This window comes from Chiloscyllium plagiosum, unplaced genomic scaffold, assembly GCF_037043375.1.
Source record: "Chiloscyllium plagiosum isolate Xiang-an unplaced genomic scaffold, Cpla_swu_hap1 HiC_scaffold_1, whole genome shotgun sequence".
NCBI classification, from domain to species: Eukaryota; Metazoa; Chordata; class Chondrichthyes; order Orectolobiformes; family Hemiscylliidae; genus Chiloscyllium; species Chiloscyllium plagiosum.
The window spans coordinates 77,974,053-77,996,145 of record NW_028270139.1 but is presented as its reverse complement, the minus strand read 5'-3'; the positions used below and the strand labels follow the sequence as shown (position 1 = coordinate 77,996,145).

The 22,093-nt window shown below is 38.5% G+C and overlaps 1 protein-coding gene across 4 annotated transcripts in view; it reads left to right on the top strand.

Annotated features, from left to right (window-relative positions):
* lonrf1 (LON peptidase N-terminal domain and ring finger 1) overlaps window positions 1–22,093 on the top strand; it is a 49,038-nt gene that overhangs the window by 6,441 nt on the left and 20,504 nt on the right. For 2 of the 4 annotated variants that reach the window (XM_087988347.1, XM_043690339.2), the window contains exons 2-8: window positions 16–134; window positions 1,913–2,035; window positions 8,723–8,869; window positions 10,566–10,794; window positions 11,120–11,213; window positions 14,048–14,162; window positions 15,853–15,974. In XM_087988347.1, the coding sequence (XP_087844473.1) occupies window positions 16–134; window positions 1,913–2,035; window positions 8,723–8,869; window positions 10,566–10,794; window positions 11,120–11,213; window positions 14,048–14,162; window positions 15,853–15,974 (949 nt within the window). The remainder of the gene's footprint in view (window positions 1–15; window positions 135–1,912; window positions 2,036–8,722; window positions 8,870–10,565; window positions 10,795–11,119; window positions 11,214–14,047; window positions 14,163–15,852; window positions 15,975–22,093) is intronic. The other 2 variants (XM_087988338.1, XM_087988342.1) reach the window with 2 other exon arrangements.

The following is a 22,093-nucleotide window of genomic DNA, read 5'->3' as shown; positions in this document are numbered from 1 at the left end:
TGTCTAACTATTTAGAACCCAGTGATGTTGCCCTACAGAGCTACAGGGCTGAATCGTATGCTGGTCTTCAACAATTCAAAGAAGCCAGGGAGGATATGGAAGCAGTGTGTTCAAGAAGGCCTGCTTGGCCAGAGGTGACTATTTTCTGCATTTTAATCATTATGTATTTCATATCTAAATAGAAACAGCAATTTTGCCCAATCCTAATTAATTTAGTGATTAACCCAATTTATCCTATCAACCCTCTTATAATTTTACCATAAATCATTGCATCCTGTAGTTTGACTCTCTTTTTATTTCCATTGCAGTAAATCCAAATTTTAATAGGATACTATGCTTCATTATTGAAGTACTGCATTGTCAGAGCTTCCTTTTGTGTTAGCCATTGCCTGCCTGGTTTGTGTACATTGTACAATTGAAAGAAGACTGCCAAGTTCTTTTGGTGTCCTGTGTATGTGTTGATGTGTGCTTTTATACAGAAGAGCAACTCCATTGTAGTCCATTTGGAATATTCCTGAGACTTGATGCTAAGTGCAATGCAAGTTTATTATTTCTCTATCTCCCTCGTGCTCCAGATTGGAAATGATTCTATCTTTTTGATGTTGAATGTCATTGTCTTCAATTATTACAAAAAATACTTTCTTGGCATTAGTAAAGCTTAGATTTAAGCTTTTGAGTCTTCATTTGCCGGTTTTTAAACTGCAAAACAAAATTAAAGCATAGCATTCAGTGCTAATATGTTTACTAGCTCTATCAAATCCTTTGGATTTGTTTCACAAGTAATCTAGGAATCAAGTATAAACATTGTGCATAAAGGTTAATAGCAATGTTAACCCTGAAATAATTGTTCCTTATCATGTAATTTTTTTTAAAAAAAGCTGTTTAAGTCCCCTTTAAAGATTGTGGTAGTACAAGAGTGAAATATTACGGATGCTGAGAATCTGCAATAACCAAAATTGTTGGAAATACTGAGCAGGTCTCACAACATCTAAAGATAGAGAAAGAGTTGATGTTTCAGTTCAATGATATCTTATCAGAACTGGGAAAAGTTAGAAGTGGTAGATCTTGAGCAGGTGAAAAGAGGGCTTTGGGAAGAAAAACAAAAGGTATTAGATGATGAGGAAAGAGCAGGAGCAGTCGAAGTACCATGTTTCGTTTGCAGTCCAAAAGGAATCGTAATGGTCAGACCAGGTAAGGATGGCAGATGTCCTTCCCTAAATGACATTTGTGTACCAAATTGGAAGTCATTCAGTTTCACAAAATATGCCAGACCTGATGAATAGTTTAGTTTATCCTGAAGAATTACATGCTTCTATTGAAATTTTAATCTGGACAAGCTACCGTAAAGCTATTTGCTCAGGCTCTCCTGTAAATGTGTCTTGAATTGCTTTTAACACTGCCATGTCCATCTTCATCATTACCAAAGTATTTTTTTAAAATCCATCACTGATGTAGTAACACCTCTTGTTTTATTGGACTTTTTCTTTTTGAGCAATGCACGGTTAAGTCCATGATTCCTCTGCTTTTTGTAGTTCCAAGGGTGGATGCTACATGTCTAACAAATGACTTGTTTTAAAAACTTGTATTCGTTATTGAGGGTTTCACACTTTGTGTCAAGAAAGTTATTGTTTATTTGGATAATATGTGATTTAATTACCCTGAGAATGTTAAAACAAAGCAGATAATCAGAATTTGATAATTTGTACTCAAGATGGAGGTGGTGTTCTGTATTTCAATAACATAAATACATTTGGATTTGACCTTTGTACACTTTTCTTTCCAGTCATTTCAAAGGGTAGATTTGAAATTCAGAACAAAGGTTGTTATTGAATATGTCAGACAGTTTACAATAAGTACATTGTGTTTTGACCCCTGCACTTCAGTGTATTTAAAAATTATTTAATTTCTTCAGGGATATTTTAGAAAAGCTAGAGTCCTATATACTATGGGTCTGATCAATGAAGCCGTACAATCATTTCTTCAGTGTTTGGCTTTGGATGAAGATTTTACTCCAGCAAAAGTTGAAGTGGAAAAGGTAATGTTTTTACATATCTATAGAGTTTATGCTAGTTGGCTGAGCATCACAGAATAGATATTCATTGACAACATAAGTTGAGTACTCCTGACAAAATACATGTTTTGTTGCAGCTTTTCATCTTGTACTTATCAAGACAATTCATGGTAATACCACTGTAAGATAACCAAGGTTATTGTCGTGCACCAGAGTTGGCATGTTATGTTCTGCTGAAAATGTGTTGCTGGAAAAGCGCAGCAGGTCAGGCAGCATCCAGGGAACAGGAGAATTGACGTTTCGGGCATAGGATGCTGCCTGACCTGCGCTTTTCCAGCAACACATTTTCAGCTCTGATCTCCAGCATCTGCAGACCTCACTTTCTCCTCATGTTATGTTGTGCTCAGGATATTGAGGCCACTTTTGGAGTACAGTACAGTTCTGGTCGCCCTGCTATACTAAGATATTATTAAATTGGAGAATGTGCAGAAAAGATTTACAAGGTTGTAACTAGGCTGGAGGTTTTGAGTTATAAGGAGAGACTGGATATACTGGGACTTTTCACTGGAGTGTAGAAAGTTGAGGGGTGACCTTACAGAGGTTTATAAAATCATAAGGAACGTAGGTCAGGTGAATAACAAAGGTCTTTTACTTAGGATAGAGTCTAGATAAAAGTCGTGCTGGAAAAGCACTACAGGTCAGGCAGCATCCAGAGAGCAGGAAAATCGAAGTTTTGGGCATAAGCCCAACCTAGGGATAGGAAAGTTCAAAATTAGAGGGCATAATTTTAAGGTGAGAGGAGAAAGATTTAAAAGAGACCAGAGGGGCAACTTTGGTTATCACAGAATGGTTTGTATGTGGAATGAACTGCTATGGAAGTAGTAGATTGAGGTACAGTTATGCCATTTAAAAGATGTTTAGATAAGTACTTGAATAGGAAAGGCTTAGACCTGTGGGCCAAACACAGGCAGATGGGACTAGTTTTGTTTGGGAAACTTAGTCAGCATGGAAAAGTTGGACTGAAGAGTCTCTTTCCATGTTGTATGACTCTGTGACAGTTAACTGAAAGCTTTGTTTAAGTTTTAAACCAGACATCAGTGTTACCAATCGGAGTCCACTTGTCAACCAATCAGCACTCCCCTCTCGTACAGCTTTGATGTTGGTTCTTCCTTTAAATTGGTATTTTTGCTAATTGTCCTGAGTGCAATATGAAAAACTTTCGACAGAATGACATTTTCAGCAATAGTGAAGTTCTGTCCTACCAAATAACTAATACCAAATAGTGTTTCTTTTATATTAAAAATGATCTGAATATTCAGGTTTATTTCATTTCAGTCTATGCAGGTGGTTTTATTTTAAACTATCTCCATATGTTTGTATTTGGAGGAACACGGAATATTGACCATCTCAGATTTGTTCCTGGGCTACATTTTAAAAACCTTTGTTCACAGGATGTGGGCATCCATGGGTAAGGTAATATTTATTGCCACTTCCCAGTTCCCTTGAAGCTGCTGGTGAGATACCTTCTTGATTGATAGATTCTTGTTGTCTAGAGGAATTAAGGGCTACGGGGAGAACGCTGGTAAGTGGAGCTGAAATGCGCATCAGCCATGATTGAATGGCGGAGTGGACTCGATGGGCCGAATGGCCTTACTTCCACTCCTATGTCTTATGTCTTATGGTCTTGATCATCTTCATTCCTTGGAAGTGTAGTGGATTTAATAATACTGCTGTTGGGAAGTTCTAGATTTTTGTCCAGCTGTATAGATCCAAGTCAGGTTGGTAAGTGGCTTCAAAGGAAACTTTCAGGTGATGGTGCTTCCGTGAATCGGTTGCCTTTCTCTGAGATGGTGGCAGTCATGGGTTTTGACTGCATTGCATCTTCTAAATGGTACAGACTACTAGTGAGGTTTTGGTGATGGAGGGATGCCAGTCAAATGGGTTACTTTGTCCTGGATAGTGTGGACTTTGAGTATTATTGGAGTTGGGTACATCCAGGCAAGTGGATTGTATTCGATCACACTGCTGACATACGCCTTAACGAAGGTTGACAGTTTTTTGGGATGTAAATACTCACCTCCTGCCTATCCAGAGTTCCTAACATCTGACCTGCTGTTGTAGTCAGTATATATGGCTAGTCCAGTTTAGTTTCTGGTCAGTGATAACCCCTAGCATGCTAATGGTGGGAAATTCAGCAGTAATGATGCCTTCGAACATCATGGAGAAAAGATTATATTCTGTCTTGTTGGGGATGGTCATTTTCTGATTCTTGTGTGGTACTTTTATTTCTTACTTACCAAACTAAACCTGGATGGTTAAATATGGTTGGATCTAGGACAATGTCATGAAGGATTTGTGCAGTGATGTCTCAGCACTGAGATGAGTAATCTTCAACAATTATAATGTTTTTTCGTTCTGCTTAGTTTGACTTTACTTTGTATAAACTAAGGCAATAATTGACAGATTTGTATTTGTCCTGCCTCTTACTTAGAGTCATAGAGATGTACAGCATGGTCCAAACTGTCCATGCTGACTAGATATCCCAACCTAATCTAGTCCCACCTGCCAGCATCCAGCCCATATCCCTCCAATCCCTTCCTATTCATATACCCATCCGAATGCCCCTTTTGAATGTTGCAGTTGTACCAGCCTCCACTTCCTCTGGCAGTTCATTCCATACATGTACCATTTTGCCAGATAGATTTATTCTTTTATTCATTCATGGGATATGGGCATCATTGGCAGTATTTATTACCCATCCTTAATTGACCCTATACTGATGGCTTGCTAGCTCATTTCAGAGAGTAGTTGAGAGTTGACCACATTTGTGGGTGTGAAGTCGTGTGTGGGGTTACCCAGGTGATAATTGACCATGTTATCAAGTGGCATCTGCTCACTGATGCTCAGTTTGGGCTCTGTGAGGGCAATGTAGCTTGTGACCTCAAAGCAAACTTGGTCCAAACATGGATAAAAGAGCTGAACTCAAGTTGAGATGAGAGACATTGTCCTTTTGATATTAAGTCAACATTCAATTAAGTGCAACAAGGAGTCCTGAAAGACATTAGCGTTTAAAAAGAAATTGGTTCACTAATCAATGGTTTTATGATTACGTCCAGTTCCAGATTTATTAATTGAATTTAAATTCCATCTGCTAACGTTGTAGAATTTGAACCAGGGTATTAGCCTGTGCCTCTGGAATACTTGTCCACTGACAACCATTACAACACCATTATTCCCATGTTAGTATTGTAGCTGTTCTGGAACAGCTCGGTTTGGGGCACAGTGAATTCTGGAGTACAAGCCTTCAGTACTATTTTCAGAATATTGTCAGGGTCTCTGGTGTATCCACTACCTACAGCTGATTCTTGAAATCACCATGGGATAAGTTATTCATTGGACATACAATCATTTTACTAAAATATCTAAATATGTATGACATTGTTTTGAGTTTGAGACAGAAGTTACATTTCAGATGGTGGTTAAAAGCTAAGTCTTGCTCATGTGACTACCTCTCGATAAGGAGCTTTTGAGATTTGGGTAGTACATTAAGTACTGAAACAATATAATGTGACTGCTAGAACTTGAAATAAAAAGAATGCCAGAAGTACTTCCAGGCCAGGCAACATCTGAGCAGAGGGAAACCAAATTAGTTGCCCAAGTATTCCAATTTGCGAGAACCCTCGGATTCCATTTAGATTGCTGATGTGCTTTCGAACCCTAAGGAAGTTCCCATGGGAATGAATCTGCAGTCTTGTATAGGAAATTTAAACTACTGATTTTCAGTTTTACCCTCCCCGGATTGTTTTGTAATTGGTCAAAACCATGCTGTGAGTTTGTATACTCGCCCTGTTTTGTCATAGAGTATTGGCATCGCTGGCCAGGCCAGCCTTCATTGCCCATCTCCAATTGAGTGTCAATCACATTGCTGAGGGTCTAGAGTTGGCCAGACTAAGAATTTCAGGTTTCCTTCCCTTTAAGCACGTTAGTGAACTACGTGGGTTTTTACAACAATCAACATGGTAGTAAATTTGTTAGCTTTTAAAATTCCAGATGTAGAGTCAGTGGAGGTTGAGCATTTTCATGGGGGATAGCATTTGATGAGAAAGGGGATAAAGGATTGTCAACATGGTCAGCAGTGAGGTTTGTATGAACTTTAATACATAAAAAATCATCATAGATACTTTTTGAGGAAAACAAATTACTAAGATGAAACAGAACTGAACATAGCAGAACTATGGGATATTTAAATTCTTATCAGGGCATGGCAACTGCTGCTTTAGATATGATTTGACTTTCTTCACTGATATTGACTGTAATTCAGAAGTTGTTTTTGGGTGCTTTCAGCATTTCTGAAGAAATGGGGATTGGAAATCTCAGCCAGAAAGTAAATTGTAGTGCAAAAGTATGAGTGGAATGGCAATTCTAACCCCGGAAGATTTTAAGCTATTGTTTCAGGTCAGTGACTTTACATCAGAACTGGTCATCTTGAAAGATGTCTCTCAGAAGTAACCTGCTGACTACTACCAGATTGCTTTTTCATTATTACAATAGCTAAGTAGCCTGCAAATATTTAACACTTCCAAACCGATTCAGTTTGGAACATTTAACTTGAAGTACTTACGTGTCTGAAACTTGTGATTAACTTTGAAAGATGGCATTTAGATCTACGAGGATATTAGTATTTGACCTGGTCGGTGCAAGAGTCCATATGTATGTTTTGTGACATTGTGGTCAAACTCTACTTGGTAATGGAACACATTGTTCACTTTGAACTCCATGCTGCTATTCAGAAATTGTGTAAGATATTAATGGCTCATGATAGCAATTCTTACGCTCTCTAAATATCTTTAAAGAATTGTTGCAGCATTTAGTAATTATTCTTTTGAGAATTAGAAATGATATGAAGTATTTTCAATAACTAGTAGATCTTGTAGTTTTGAACTTCGACTGAAATTGCATAATGTTTTTTTTTGTCCCTCCATGAACCATTTCATGAAACTATTCTCCCTGCACAAATTATGATGGAGGTTGAACCGTTGATTTATAGGCCAAAAATTGTGTTTATTTGTAATAATGTTGCAATAATGGTAGTGGAATGATGAACAAATGGGGTTGCAATTAGTGTACAACATTCACTTACAACTTTTCAAATATAGAAGTGGTTAGTGTCTGCAGCAAGACCCAAATACTCTCTTCAAGCCTGGACTGACAAGTACCAAATGCACGGCACAAGTACAAGAAATCGAGATTAATGAGAGAATCTAATCATCTCCCCATTAAAATTCAACACATTTACCGTTACTATAAATAGCATGGATCCAGCAATACTTCGGATGTTTCATCTCATTGCCATTCAACAGCATTACCATCATTGAATCTGTCCCATCCACATACTGGTATCCTATTGCCCAGTTACTTAGCTGTATTAGCCATATTATATACTGTATAATATGTCAGAGATGGAAAATTCTTTGGCGTGAGTAACTTTCATGCTAGCTTCCAGAGCCCGTCCATGGGTCAGGAATGTGGTGAGGCATCACTGTTTGTGTGCAGCTCCATTCAGGACAAAGAGTAATCTGATCTGCATTCCATGCATCACCTCAAATATTTCATGTTTTCACTAATGTAAGATGACAAATAAGAGCTATGTTATCTCTTTCTTTATTAGTGAGCTTTGAGAAGACTTGTAGCTCAGGTTGAGGTTCTGGATAGAAGTTTACTTGCTGAGCTGGAAGGCTCATTTTCAGATGTTTCATCACCATATTAGGTAACATCGTCAGTAAGCCTCCAGTGAAGCACTGGTGATATAGCCTGCTTTCTATTTGTGTGTTTAGGTTTCCTTGGGTTGGTGATGTCATTTCTGGTTCTTTTTCTCAGGGCGTGGTAAATGGAATCCAAGTCAGTGTGTTTTTTGATAGAGTTCTGGTTGGAGTGCCATGCTTCTAGGAATTCTCGCACTTGTCTCTGTTTGGCTTGTCCTAGGATGGACGTGTTGTCCCAGTTAAAGTGGTGTCCTTCTTCATCTGTGTGTAAAGATACGTGAGAGTGGGTCATATCTTTTTGTGGCTAGTTGATGTTCATGTATCCTAGTGGCTAGTTTTCTGTCTGTTTGTCCAATATAGTGTTTGTACAACCAGACGCGCGAGAATTCCTAGAAGCATGGCACTCCAACTGGAACTCTATCAACAAACACATTGACTTGGATCCTATTAACCACCCGCCTGAGAAAAAGAACAGGAAATGACATCACCACAGGAAATGCCATCACCAACCCAAGGAAACCTAAACACACACAAAAAGCGGGCCATACCACCAATGCTTCACTGATAACGTTAGCTAGTATGGTGACAGAACGTCTCAAAACAAAACCTTCCAGCTCAGCAAGCAAACTTACCATCTCTTTATGGTAAGGATCTTAAATTCTATTTAACTATTAAAACAGAACACATTGTTGATTTATTAAATGCTGAGGACTGGATTGGCATTGGTAAGAATTGTTTTAGGAGATGATATCACTTACCCAACTTTTTGTTTTGTAATTTGTTTGCTTCAGGTTTCCGGGCATTTAATTTCTAGCTAATTTACTAACATTTATATAAAATTTTACACAGTGAATAGATTTTTTAAAAATCTATGTAACCTTTAATAAAGGTACTGATTATCCACAACATATTTAGTAATATTGCAATATCATATTTATACTGTGTATAGATTTTGTGTGATTTATTGTCACCGGTTCCTGAGAGTATCAAAGAAGGATTGCAGCACATTAGGAATGAAGATTTGCCAGTTCACACTCTCACCACTGTAGGCTGCTTTCGAAAGACATCTAACGCCTCAGAATTTATAAATAATGAGGTAAGTGATAGCAATATGTTCTCATTTTTCTTTTTTTTATTGTTATGCTCTAATTTAGTGTCAGTTTAAGCAACTGTGCAAACAGTATTTACAGTATATAAATACAGGACTCATTAGTTCTTATTTAGTGAACTGCAACTAAAGTATTGCATTATTTTGTGTATAAAACCACAAACATGCTGTTAAACATATGATTTGAATGTTATGAATTTTGATGCCATTAGCATGACTCAGTTGGCACAGAGCAAAGTTATTGAAGTAAACAATATGAAGCAGTCGAATGACTAACTTAATATTTCATCGAATCCCTTTAGTGTGGAAACAGGCCATTTGGCCCAACAATTCCACACTGCCCTTCTGAAGAGTAACCCACCCAGACCTATTCCCCTTCCCTATTACACTATATTTCCCATAACTAATACATCTAGCCTACACACCCCTCAGCCCTATGGGCAATTTAGCATGGTCAATTCGTCTAACCTGCACACCTTTGGACTAAGGGAGAAAACCGGAGCACCCGGAGGAAACCCATGCAGACACTGGGAGAATGTGCAAACTCCACACAGTCGCCTGAGGCTGGAATTGAACTCTGGTCACTGACGCTGAGAGGCAGCAGTGTCACCATATTTGCATTCAAGTTTGTTGCCTAAGATTACTAGACACTAAATTACATTCGGCCACTTTCTTAATATTTTTACTTCATTTAAACAAATTAATTTTAATATCTCAACTTTTTAAATATTGAGGATCTATTATTGTTTCATGTGCATCAGTACTACACCAATGTCACTCATATACAGACTATATGTGATTGAAATGGGAACTGGTTATCGATGCAGTAGAAATTATAATATATTGTTTTGGTGACTAAATTGATGTGAAAGCATACATTGAAAAATAGAACATAAGTTCCACAGCTGTAAAAATACCAGGCATCTTTGCTGGAAAGAAGTGACAAAATGTGATTTGTCATGTCCTGAGTTTATACACCTCTTAATGCATTTAGAAAGACCTCAAAAAACACAACATCTTGTATCATGAGACAAATAAAAAAAAATGACATGAATAATTGTTTTTAACAAGTCACGTAAGGTTAATTTTTAAAATGCGTTCTTATTTCATTATTGAATGTACTAATCTATTGGTTATGCCAATGGATTAACTCTGAGGTTGAGTTCACGTTCTGCCAGAACATGCAAATTAACTTATAATTGTTTAGCACAGAAAATTACCAGGAAAGCTAATATATTATTTTTTTAAAAATTCTTCATAGAAGGGAATCTGCCACCATGACTGTCTGGGCTACAGTTGATTCTAAATTATGATTTACTTTGAAGGCCTTGAGGCAACTCATTACGGATAATTACTGACTAACCAATATCATTGTAGTAATACTCACATCCCAAACAGAAACTATTAAAGAGCTATGGTAAAATCTAATGGTACCCAAGTATTTTTATGCTGTTGGGTGAATTAGATAGCTATAAAGCTAATTCCTCTTACATTGTTGTTTGTGAGTTACATTCAGTATTATGAGTAATTACTGTATGCTGCCAGTGAGATAGTGAAAACTGATCGGGGCAATGTCCGATTGAAAGAGATTGAAGTTTTGTCACATTTTTACTGATGTCAGTTGCTTTAAGTGATGTTGAATGTTTTAGCATTTTTGTACTAATAAATTTTTGTTGTGAATCAGCAGATATCAAGCATCCCAAAAAACTCGGAGGGAGAATTAGCATATCTGAGTTGGACTCGATCTGTTCAGTTATTGCGTAGGGTAGAGAAACTTGTTGGTTTAAAAAGGATTTCTTCAGTCCCTCTCCTTTCATGCAAAGAAAAGGCAGTTCTACTGAAAAGAAAGTTGCCTTTTAGCGATCAAGAAATAAAGGAAACTGGCGATGCAAAGATTAAACACCAAAAGCGGGGTCAGTTATTGTTTCAATCTTGTAATGCAAGTTCATATCACCACTTTAAGATAATTTGGTAACTCTAAGCTTAACTTTCAATTATTTAAGGAAACAAGTAAAGCTAATTTATACACCATTAATACCTCCACCATTTCTTTTGAAGTGAAAACTTGAATGTTTATAAAAGAGAATGGTTTGCAAAGCTTTTTTAAATTCACTTTGTTGTCAAAGTAGTCCTCTTCGGTAGTCAAATTATCTATTCCTGTGACTGAATTGAGAATATTTAGTTGTGAATGATCATTTTATTTTTAACTTTTCTTATTTGAAATGTGCTTTTATTCAGATACTGAACAACTGTTCCATGCACTACATTTTGAGAGAACGTTAACTAAGGATGTAGTAGATGCAGTAGATTTTGAGTGTTCTCTTTGTATGAGGTAGGAAAACATTTATTTGAAATGACAAATATATATCAGAAATAACCTTTTAGACTGCAGCACCTCGGAGATCTATCTTGCCGCAATAATTCTAAATTTCAAGTCCAGCATCAGTACTAAAAAGGGAGGTAACTTTATTAAGTAAATAGCAGACTAAAACATTTATTTTAAAAATAATGTTTTTTTCTGTGGGCTGACTTGACTAGACAGTTTTTCTGAATTGCAATTTTAAGAGGGCTTGTACTACATAGTTTAAAATTTTCAGATTTTGCCCAATCTTTTCTTTTTTAAAGATGCCCTTGCTCTTGCATTTTGTTTCTTTGCCTGCTAATCTTTATCAAACTTCCTCCTAGCCCCCCAAATCTACTTTATCACTTTTTATATTACTATTGGGACAAGATTGGGTTGGGATATCTGGTCGGCATGGGTGGGTTGGACCGAAGGGTCTCTTTCCATGCTGAACATCTCTGTGACTCTAATATTAAAGCTGTTTATTCATTGCATGCTTTCCTTTAAATTATAGCTTTTTTTTGTACTCTATTCATCTCTGCTTTGAAGATCCTTATAGCTACTTGGTCAACCCATTGACTAATTATTTTACTATGTTAATTTGGACCAATTCCTTTCTTGTCTCACTGAACTTTTTCAGTCCAGTTCTATTTTGCAGTCCAGAGCTTTGTTTTTGATAAAGACTTCTTTGGTGTACTGGTATTTTTGCTGGACTAGCAATCCACTGGTCGGAGTCATACCCTGCACAAAGGATAATGATTGTGGTTTTTGGAGGTCATTCATCTCAGTTCCAAGACATCTTTCCTCTCCTACTATTAGCACTCACTTTGCCATTTGCTTTGGGCACCATGACTTTATGTTCGACCTCATTCTCCTCCTATTTTGTCATCTGCTTAAAGAACATACTTCAGTTCTGAAGAAAAATAATTGCTCTTGACATATTAAGTGTTTCTTTCGAAAGATGCTGCTAGATTGACTGAGCTTCTCCGGTATTTATTTCACATCTCTCAAAGAATTCTTCAGGGTAATGTCATAGAGTCAACTGTCTTAAACTCTTTCAGCCATGATCTTCCTTTCATTATAAAAGCAGCACTCTTGATTTGCACCACAAATATATCCAGCAGTGTATACCATCTGCAAATGCACTGCAGCAATTCACCATGGTTGCTTAAACAGTGCCTTCTGAATCCGTGGCATCTACCATATTAGAATATCAAGGATGGTAGACACAAGGGAACGTCACCGCCTTCACGTTCCACTCCAGGCCACTCACTTTGAAATATATCACCCTTCAGTGGTCACTAGGTCAAAATCCTGTAACTTTCTCCTTAACAAGATATATTTACACAAATGGACTGCAGCAGGTCAAGAAGCCAGCTCATTGCCACCTTGAGGACAACCCGGGGTGGACGATAATTACTGGCCCAAGCATCAAAGTCTACATCTCTCTTTAATGAATATAAATAAATAAATAAAACTAAAAACTTCTGTGATTATTCTCTAAACCTCATGTCAATTATTTGTCTCAATTGTCTCTCTTTCACAGAGCTACAAGGGTTTGTTTTGTTGGGCGGCACGATGGCACAGTGGTTAGCACTGCTGCCTCACAACGCCAAAGGCCCGGGTTCAATTCCCGCCTCAGGTGACTGACTGTGGAGTTTGCACATTCTCCCCCTGGGAGTCTGCGTGGGTTTCCTCCACAGTCCAAAAATGTGCAGGTTAGGTGAATTGTCCATGCTAATTTGCCCGTAGTGTTAGTGAAGGGGTAAATGTAAGGGAATGGGTCGGTGTGGACTTGTTGGGCCGAAGGGCCTGTTTCCACGCTGTAAGTAACCTAATCTAATAATCTAGTTGAACGAGGAAGGAATTCTAGATGATACCATTAGGCATTTTGACTTTAACCACTAGGAAGGCAGTGGTGTAGGGGTACTATTGCTGGTCTGTTAATTTAGAGACCTGGTTAATGTTCTGGGGACCTGGGTTCAAATTTTGTCCAGGTATATGGTGAAATTCTAATTCAATTTAATAAAAAAAGTTTGGAATTAAGAGTCTGATGACCATGAATCCATTGTAATTGGAATAACCTATCTGGTTAACTAATATCCTTTTGGGAAAGAAACCGCCAACCTTGCATTGTCTGGCCTCCATGTAACTTCAGATCCTCAGCAATGTGGTTGACTTTTAACTGCCCTGTAGGCAGTTAGGTACGGGCAATAAATGCTGGCCTAGCCAGCAACACCCTCATCATGAATTTAAAAGAAAACACATACTACTGAAATTGGTAAAGTTAAAATTATCCATTATTGTTGACCTGCTGTGCATCTTTGATTATTTTGAAGATCTCTACCTCCGTTTCACTTTTAGGTGTGTAGTTTTCACAATAATACCATTTCCTTTATTCCATTCCATTGCCATTGAAATCATCTTAATGCACCCCAACACATCCTTGCATTCTGTGGCTACGATGTAATTCTTTCATTTTTTTTTAGCCCTCCAGATTTTAGCCGTATTAATTCATTCTTAGTAAATATTACGTTTTGATTTGAAAGCTTTTCATGTTTTCAAGTATACCACTCAATCTTGACTGCAATTGTTTTTAAATATATTTTGTTCTCTTTAATCTTTTTCATATTTTTTATTTCTTAAAGCCTTTCTTTCCTTTCTTCCTGATTAGCTTATTCTGTTCATTTGAGACATTAAGATTTTGTAACCTTTTTATATATTGATATTTCAGTAAGTACCTGTAGTTTTCAATATGTTTACTTCCATAATTTGGGGGCAACTGCAATATTGTGATTTTCTGAATTCGGGACTTTTTTTTTCAGATTGTTCTTGGAGCCCATCACGACACCTTGTGGACACACCTTCTGTAAATGTTGTTTGGAACGGAGTTTGGACCACAGTCCACTATGCCCACTTTGTAAAGACAGCCTAAAAGTAGTAAGTTGTAGACCATACTGATTGTCTTATTGTTTTATAATGGTCACTATCTGACATTTACACACAAGTTCCATTAAAAAATACTTGTGCACGCAATTGTGACATGAAATGCAGGCTTCTTTATTAAGTTTCACCAATTTACATCCCCTTGATGATCTGGTATTTATTTTAAACCTTTCATGACAGTAGAAAGCTGATCTTTTTAAGCTTTATCTAATGGTCAATGAAAGTTGTTTTTGTTTTCTCCATTAGATAATTTGGAATGTCAAACTCTGAATGCAGTAGTTTGATTTGGTCAGGCCTATATTGTCATGATGTCAGCAAAACTGGCATTAATGTTATTAAAACCTTTATTATGCTCAGATTCTCGTGTAAGATGGAATCTAGCACTTCAAGATCAGGACTAGCTGTCAATATACCTTCATCACAAATAGAGAAGTAAGAGCATGCCAGTGAATAAGATCTTGGCAGATCTACCCCAGGTCTCCACTCTTTTATGCCTCCTCTTCAGAGTACTCAACTCCTCTATTTCAAAGATTTATCTACGTCCTCTTTAAATACTTTCAGTAATCTATCTTCCATAACACTCAATTGAAAATGCCAGACATTCAATATTACCTGGAAAAAAATTCTTTGCATCACAATTTAAAGTATGTGCCCCTTGTTTTGTAATTTCATCAGTATGTGTTTTGTTTTTGATCTCAATACCTCAATAAGATTGGTATTTTTGCATTGTGGACTTGTAAACCATTGAGCTGACTTGAATCTACTCAGTCATTTCACATGGGATCTGTTTATAGGAGGCATTTCGTGACATTCTGTTTTAGCCCGTTAAGAGCTAGTTGTTGACCATATCATAAGTAGACAAGTTTGCTTTCTGTAGTTCGATCTCAGTGATACTAAACGGCAATGAACATTTAATAAAAATATAAGTCAAGATTGCCTACAAGAAGCTCTGGCAAATTGGTAATCTAGTTTAGCATCACAGTAGTACAACTCCAGAGCTTGATAAGAATTGTGCTACTGTGTTCCGTGTACTAGATTCTTTCTGTAAGGTGATATTGGACTTCATGGGAAATCCTGTTGGCTCAGCATTGGGAATTTGCAGGATAACAGGTGTTCTGCTTAATCAGCAAAACTAATATTCCTGGGAATTATGGAGAATTTTGAATGACAGTTGGTGGGTTCCTCTACATGCTGCGCGAGGTTCCATCCACGCAATGGAAGAAAGAAATCAACAAGACTTTGTCTCACACGTCATAATTAATGAGACTCACATTTTCTCCGTGTTTTTTCAGATAATTGAATTGAAGTTCACCCAATTGTAAATGTCTCCAGGCATTAATCTACGCCTCTGGATTACTAGATTAGTAACATTACCACAATTGCTACCAGTATTGTAACTACAGTATGAAATGTATTTTTCAAGTGGCACATAATGAAATTTCTCTTTTATACAGTGCAAAATCTATTTGATTACTTAGCTATCCTCTCCTCTGCATCTCTTTCTCTCTCTTCACTCCTCTCTTCACTCCCCTCAACCCCATAAAAAGCTCTCAGAAGGTACTTGTAATGTAGCCATGGACCAATTTAAATCGAGTACCCCTTTGGTTGTTGACATCTTTACCTTGATGATGGGAATGCTTTACATAAGAAACCAAGTATTTTTAAAAAGTATTTTTCTCTTCAGTATCTTGAAAATAGGAAATATGCTGTCACCTATTTGTTGGAAGAAATAATTGCAAGGTATCTTTCTGAAGAACTGTGTGAAAGGCAAAGGATTCATAATGAAGAAACTGCAGAACTTTCAAAGTAAGTTATTAATCAAAAATGTAAAAACTGACAATTCTATTGAGCATGGATTGACCTAAGGATAGCAGGGGATCATTATTACCGAATATATTGTGAACTGCAGTATATATTTGTAAAATCGATTAAGACTAAAATTTGTCGAGAAGTCAGTGGATTATTGCTATTGTCATTATCATAGGAGATTTTTAAATATCCAAAAATCAGGATGATGTGATGAGATGTTCTTGGTCAATTTTTTAAAAAAAGACGCTTTCGACACATTTGTAATGAAGCAAAACAAATATAGGTGTGGAATTATTGAGAAATGGTGGCCTAAGAGTTCACAGTAAGAATAGGCCATTTAACTTCATGCTTGTTGTACCATTACAAAGAACATTGCTGATTTATCTGAACTTTTGTTTTATGCAGTATTACCGTAGCCTTTAATTTCCTTAGTATCCAAAAAGTAAGTATATTTAATTTGGTACTTGATCATTAACAGATTATCCACCATTCTCTTGGGTAAAGAATGCCAAATATATAATACAGCATAGAATAGGCCCTTCGGCCCTCGGTGATGTATAACAATTTGAATAATCTCCTCTATTGGTACTAAATTATCAACTATTTTTAACTGTCCCCTGCATCCTAGATTCCATAACTGTGGAAGTATTTTCTCAACATCTACTCTCTAAATAATCATCTTTAAAACAAAAAATTCAGTATGATCATCTCCATTCTTCTGAAGTTAGTGAGCTGTAGGCTTAGTCGGTACCTATTCGGTCTCCCCACTTGCCCAACTTGTCTATATACAGGTTGTTCTCCAATAGCGCTTGTTTCATCAACGTGGTTTGGCTTTAATGCGATTGGTGAATTGGGGAATATTTTGATAACGCAAACTCCTGTTGGCTATGATGCGATTCCATCCCCGGCTCAAGGTGTCGTGCTGTGCGGAGGAGTGGATTCCACATCAAGATCATCTTCTCAGTCTGCTCCCCCTTTTTGTGATGAAGGGCTTCGTAAAAGGTGCAGTTTTGCACTTAGTAATTTTAGGTCCTGTTTTTGACAAATCTTCCATGAAGAATATGGAAGAACAAAGTTGCAAGAATGTCGACAGGGAGCACCCATGAGAATAAAATTGCGGTTGGTCACCGTAAAAGACAGGCTCTAACATTTGAACAGAAGCTAAATGTTATAAAATGTTTTGAGTGTAATGAAAGAGCATGTAATATTGTTCATGCAACAGGAATGAAGAAATCTATGCTATGCACCATTAGAGAAAACGTGGAAAGGATTAAAACAAGCTGCATTGCTGGAACAAGTCTGAGTGCTAGCAACTTGAGATAACCAGCAAAGGAACTTGAGATGGAGCGGCTTCTAAGTATGTGGGTAGAAGATCAATCCAAAAAACAATCTGGGACTACCTTTCTCACTGTAAAACAGAAAGCCTTATCAATTTATGAGGACGTAAGGGCAAAAACTGAAAATCCTGCAGATGTGCTGACTTCAGCGCTAGTAGTGGCTGGTTTGCTGATTTAAAAACACTATGCTTTTCATAACACAGTTAAGCTGCCAGTATAAACGAAGAATTGCGTTGTCATTTCCTTTGGTGGTGAAAAAATTGATTGAGGAAGAAGGCTACACCTTAGATCTTCAATTTGGACAAGACAGGTTTGTATCAGAAGTGAATGCCATCCAGAACCTACATTGCCAAGAATGAAGCACATGCTCCAAGCTATAACGTCGCAAAGGATCAAATGACTGTTGGGTGCTAATGCTAGTGGAGACCTAGAGCTTAAGCCTGCAGTGGTGTATCACTGTGCTAAGCTGTGAGCCTTGAAAAGTTACCTTAAGGCCACTCTGGGTGTCTACTTCAGACCAAGCAAAAGAGATTGGATGACAGGGCAACTTTTTTCTAAACTTATTGTTGATATTTTCGAGGATGTTTTTCAAAATTATTGCAGGAGAAAACATTTGGATTTTAAGATTCTTCTCATTCTGGACAATGCATCAAGTCATCCTCCCACCAAACGTGAGCTTTCTGAAAACATCAAAGTCTATTTCTACCTCTGAACACAACCTCTTTCATTCAATCCATGAACCAGGGTGCAATAGCAGCTTTTAAAGCTTATTATTTAAGGGGGACATTCAAGAAGCTGATTGCAGCTACTGAGGGGGGGATAATGAGGTAAGTGTTCTTCAATTTTGGAAGAGCTTTAACATTAAGAATGCTAATGATATCATTGTGGAGGCCTGCAGTTATGTCAGTAAGGACTGCTTGCATGCAGTTTTGTGGAAGCTTCTCCTAGATTTTCTTCATGATTTTAAAGGCGCTGAACAATCAGAGGAGCAATCAAAGAACATTGTGATGCTCTTGCAAAGCAAATTGGATTTGAAGAAGTGGAGACTAAGGATGTCAAGGAGTTCCATTGTGAAGACCTCTCCACAGCTGACTTTTAACAACCTGTTGCTGCAGGGGAAATTGAGGCTCGAGATGAAGACGATGAGGCCCAGAATGCAGTAACACAAGAACTTTCCACTTCTCTTATGTCTTCTATTCTGAGAGAAGTTGAGAAGTAGTTACAGCTCTTGGATGACAATGACTAGAATGCAGCAGGATAACAGTTTGTGGCATAAAGTCTTATCTGGCACTCTGTAAACAGCTTCTTGAAACAAGAAAGATGGTAAAGCACCAAAACCGAGAAGCCTTTTTTAAGCCAACCTCCAAGGAACAATGAAACACAGCAGTCCACTTCTGGACAAAATACTTTATTTTGTCATAAGCCTGCACTCAACTGCACCTGAAAGTAATGATGATGCCGATGATGACCTTCAGCCCTGTCTTAAACAGTATTGTAACTCAGCAAACTCAGAAACCCTTTAGTGTTATATTTTAATGAAATAATACAATAAATGTATGACTAACATTTATCTAGACTGTGCTATTGTTTGTTTTAGGCTAACTAGTATTTTTGTTTTGATCTTTACTGATATTTTTGGTGGTTCGCTCCTAAACCTGTTTTTCCCATAGGCCCCATAATTTCTATTGTACAATTTTCTATAACATGAGGTTGCATGAGAACACAACTACTACGTTACAGCAGAACAGACTATACTTTAATTTCTTTCCATCCTCACTACTAGTATTCCCATCTAACTTTGTATCATTAATGGACTTGAATATGTTGCTGTCAGTCTTCTCATTTAAGTCATTTGTATGTTTATAAGTTAATGAGGAATATCACAGATGTACAGCACGGAAACAGACCCTTCAGTCCAACTCATCCATACTGACCAGATATCCTGAATTAATCTAGTCCCATTTGCCAGCATTTGACCATATCACTCCAAAACCTTCCTACTATGTTCCCATTCAGATGCCTTTTAAATGTTGCAATTATATCAGCTGCCACCACTTCCTCTGGCAACTCATTCCATGCACTCGCCAACCTGTGTTTAAAAGGTTGCCCCTGGGTCTTTTTTAAATCTTTTCCCCTCTTACTATAAACCTATGCTCTCCAGTTTTGGTCTCCCCAACTCTAGGGTACATACCTTGTCTATTTAGGCGAAGGTGAGGACTGCAGATGCTGGATGTCAGAGTCTAGATTAGAGTGGTGCTGGAAAAGCACAGCAGATCAGGCAGCATCCGAGGAGCAGACAAATCGACGTTTCGGGCAGGAGCACTTCATCAGGAATGAGGCTGGGAGGCTCTGGGGTGGAGATAAATGGGAGGGGGTGGTGCTGGGGAGAAGGTAGCTAAGAGTGCAATAGGTGGATGGAGGTGGGGATGAAGGTGATAGGTCGGAGAGGAGGGTGGAGCGGATAGGTGGGATGGAAAATTGGCAGGTAGGACAGGTCATGAGGATGGTGCTGAGGTGGATGGTTGGAACTGGGGTAAGGTGGGGGGGAGGGGAAATGAGGAAACTAGTGAAGTCCACACTGATGCCCTGGGATTGAAGTGTTCCATGGCTGAAAATGAGGCATTGTCCCTCTAGGTGTCAGGTGGTGAGGAAGTGGTGTTAGAGGAGGCCCAGGACTTGCATGTCCTTGGCAGAGTGGGAGGGGGAGTTGAAATGTTGGGCCACGAGTGGTGGGGTTGATTGGTGCAGTGTCCCGGAGATGTTCTCTAAAGCGCTGTGCGAGAAGGGGTGCAGTCTCCCCAATATGGAGGAGACTGCATCAGGAGCAATGGATACAATAGACAATAGGTGCAGGAGTAGGCCATTCTGCCCTTCGAGCCTGCACCACCATTCAATATGATCATGGCTGATCATCCTTAATCAGTATCCTGTTCCTGCCTTATCTCCATAACCCTTGATTCCACAATCCTTGAGAGCTCTATCCAACTCTTTCTTAAATGAATCCAGAGACTGGGCCTCCACTGCCCTCTGGGGCAGAGCATTCCACACAGCCACCATTCTCTGGGTGAAGAAGTTTCTCGTCATCTCTGTCCTAAATGGTCTACCCCGTATTTTTAAGCTGTGTCCTCTAGTTCGGCACTCACCCATCAGCGGAAACATGTTTCTTGCCTCCAAAGTGTCCAATCCTTTAATAATCTTGTATGTCTCAATCAGATCCCCTCTCAGTCTTCTAAACTCAAGGGTATACAAGCCCAGTCGCTCCAGTCTTTCAGTGTAAGGTTATCCCGCCATTCCAGGAATTGACCCCGTGAACCTACGCTGCACTCCTTCAATAGCCAGAATGTCTTTCCTCAAATTTGGAGACCAGAACTGCACACAGTACTCCAGGTGTGTTCTCTGCAGGGCCCTGTACAGCTGCAGAAGAACCTCTTTGCTTCTATACTCAATCCCTCTTGTTATGAAGGCCAGCATGCTATTAGCCTTCTTCACTACCTGCTGTACCTGCATGCTTACCTTCATTGACTGGTGTACAAGAATACCCAGATCTCTCTGCACTGCCCCTTTACCTAAATTGATTCCATTTAGGTAGTAATCTGCCTTCCTGTTCTTGCCACCAAAGTGGATAACCATACATTTATCCACATTAAACTGCATCTGCTATGCATCTGACCACTCACCTAACTTGTCCAGGTCACCCTGTAATCTCCTAACATCCTCATCACATTTCACCCTGCCACCCAGCTTAGTATCATCAGCAAATTTGCTAATGTTATTACTAATACTGTCTTCTATATCATTAACATATATTGTAAAAAGCTGCGGTCCCAGTACTGATCCCTGCGGTACCCCACTGGTCACTGCCTGCCATTCCGAAATGGAGCCGTTTAACACTACTCTTTGTTTCCTATCAGCCAACCAACTTTCAATCCAAGTTGGTACTTTGCCCCCAATACCATGCGCCCCAATTTTGCTCACTAACCTCCTATGTGGGACTTATCAAAAGCTTTCTGAAAGTCCAGGTCCACTACATCTACTGGATCTCCCTCGTCCACCTTCAGAGTTACGTCCTCAAAGAATTCCAGAAGATTAGTCAAGCCTGATTTCCCCTTCATAAATCCATGCTGACTCTGACCAATCCTGTTACTACTATCCAGATGTGTCGTAATTTCATCCTTTATAATAGACTCCAACATCTTTCCCACCACTGAGGTCAGACTTAACTGGTCTATAATTTCCTGCTTTCTCTCTCCCACCTTTCTTAAAAAGTGGTACAACATTAGCCACCCTCCGATCTGCAGGAACTGATCCCGAATCTATCGAACTCTGGAAAATAATCACCAATGCATCCACGATTTCTCGAGCCACCTCCTTCAGTACCCTGGGATGTAGACCATCAGGCCCGGGGACTTAAAAACCTTCAGACCTAACAGTCTCTCCAACACCAATTCCTGGCAAATATAAATTCCCTTCAGTTCAGGTCCTTCAGCCACTGTTACCTCAGGGAGATTGCTTGTGTCCTCCCCAGTGAAAACAGATCTGAAGTACCAATTCAATTCTTCTGCCATTTCTTTGTTCCCTGTAATATATTCCCCTGTTTCTGTCTTCAAGGGCCCAATTTTAATCTTAACCATTTTTTTGCCTTTCACATACCTTAAAAAAAACTTTTACTATCCTCCTTTATATTATTGGCCAGTTTACCTTCGTACCTCTTTTTTTCCTCTGCGTATTTCCTTCTTAGTAATCCTCTGTTGTTCTTTAAAAGCTCCCCATTCCTCCGTT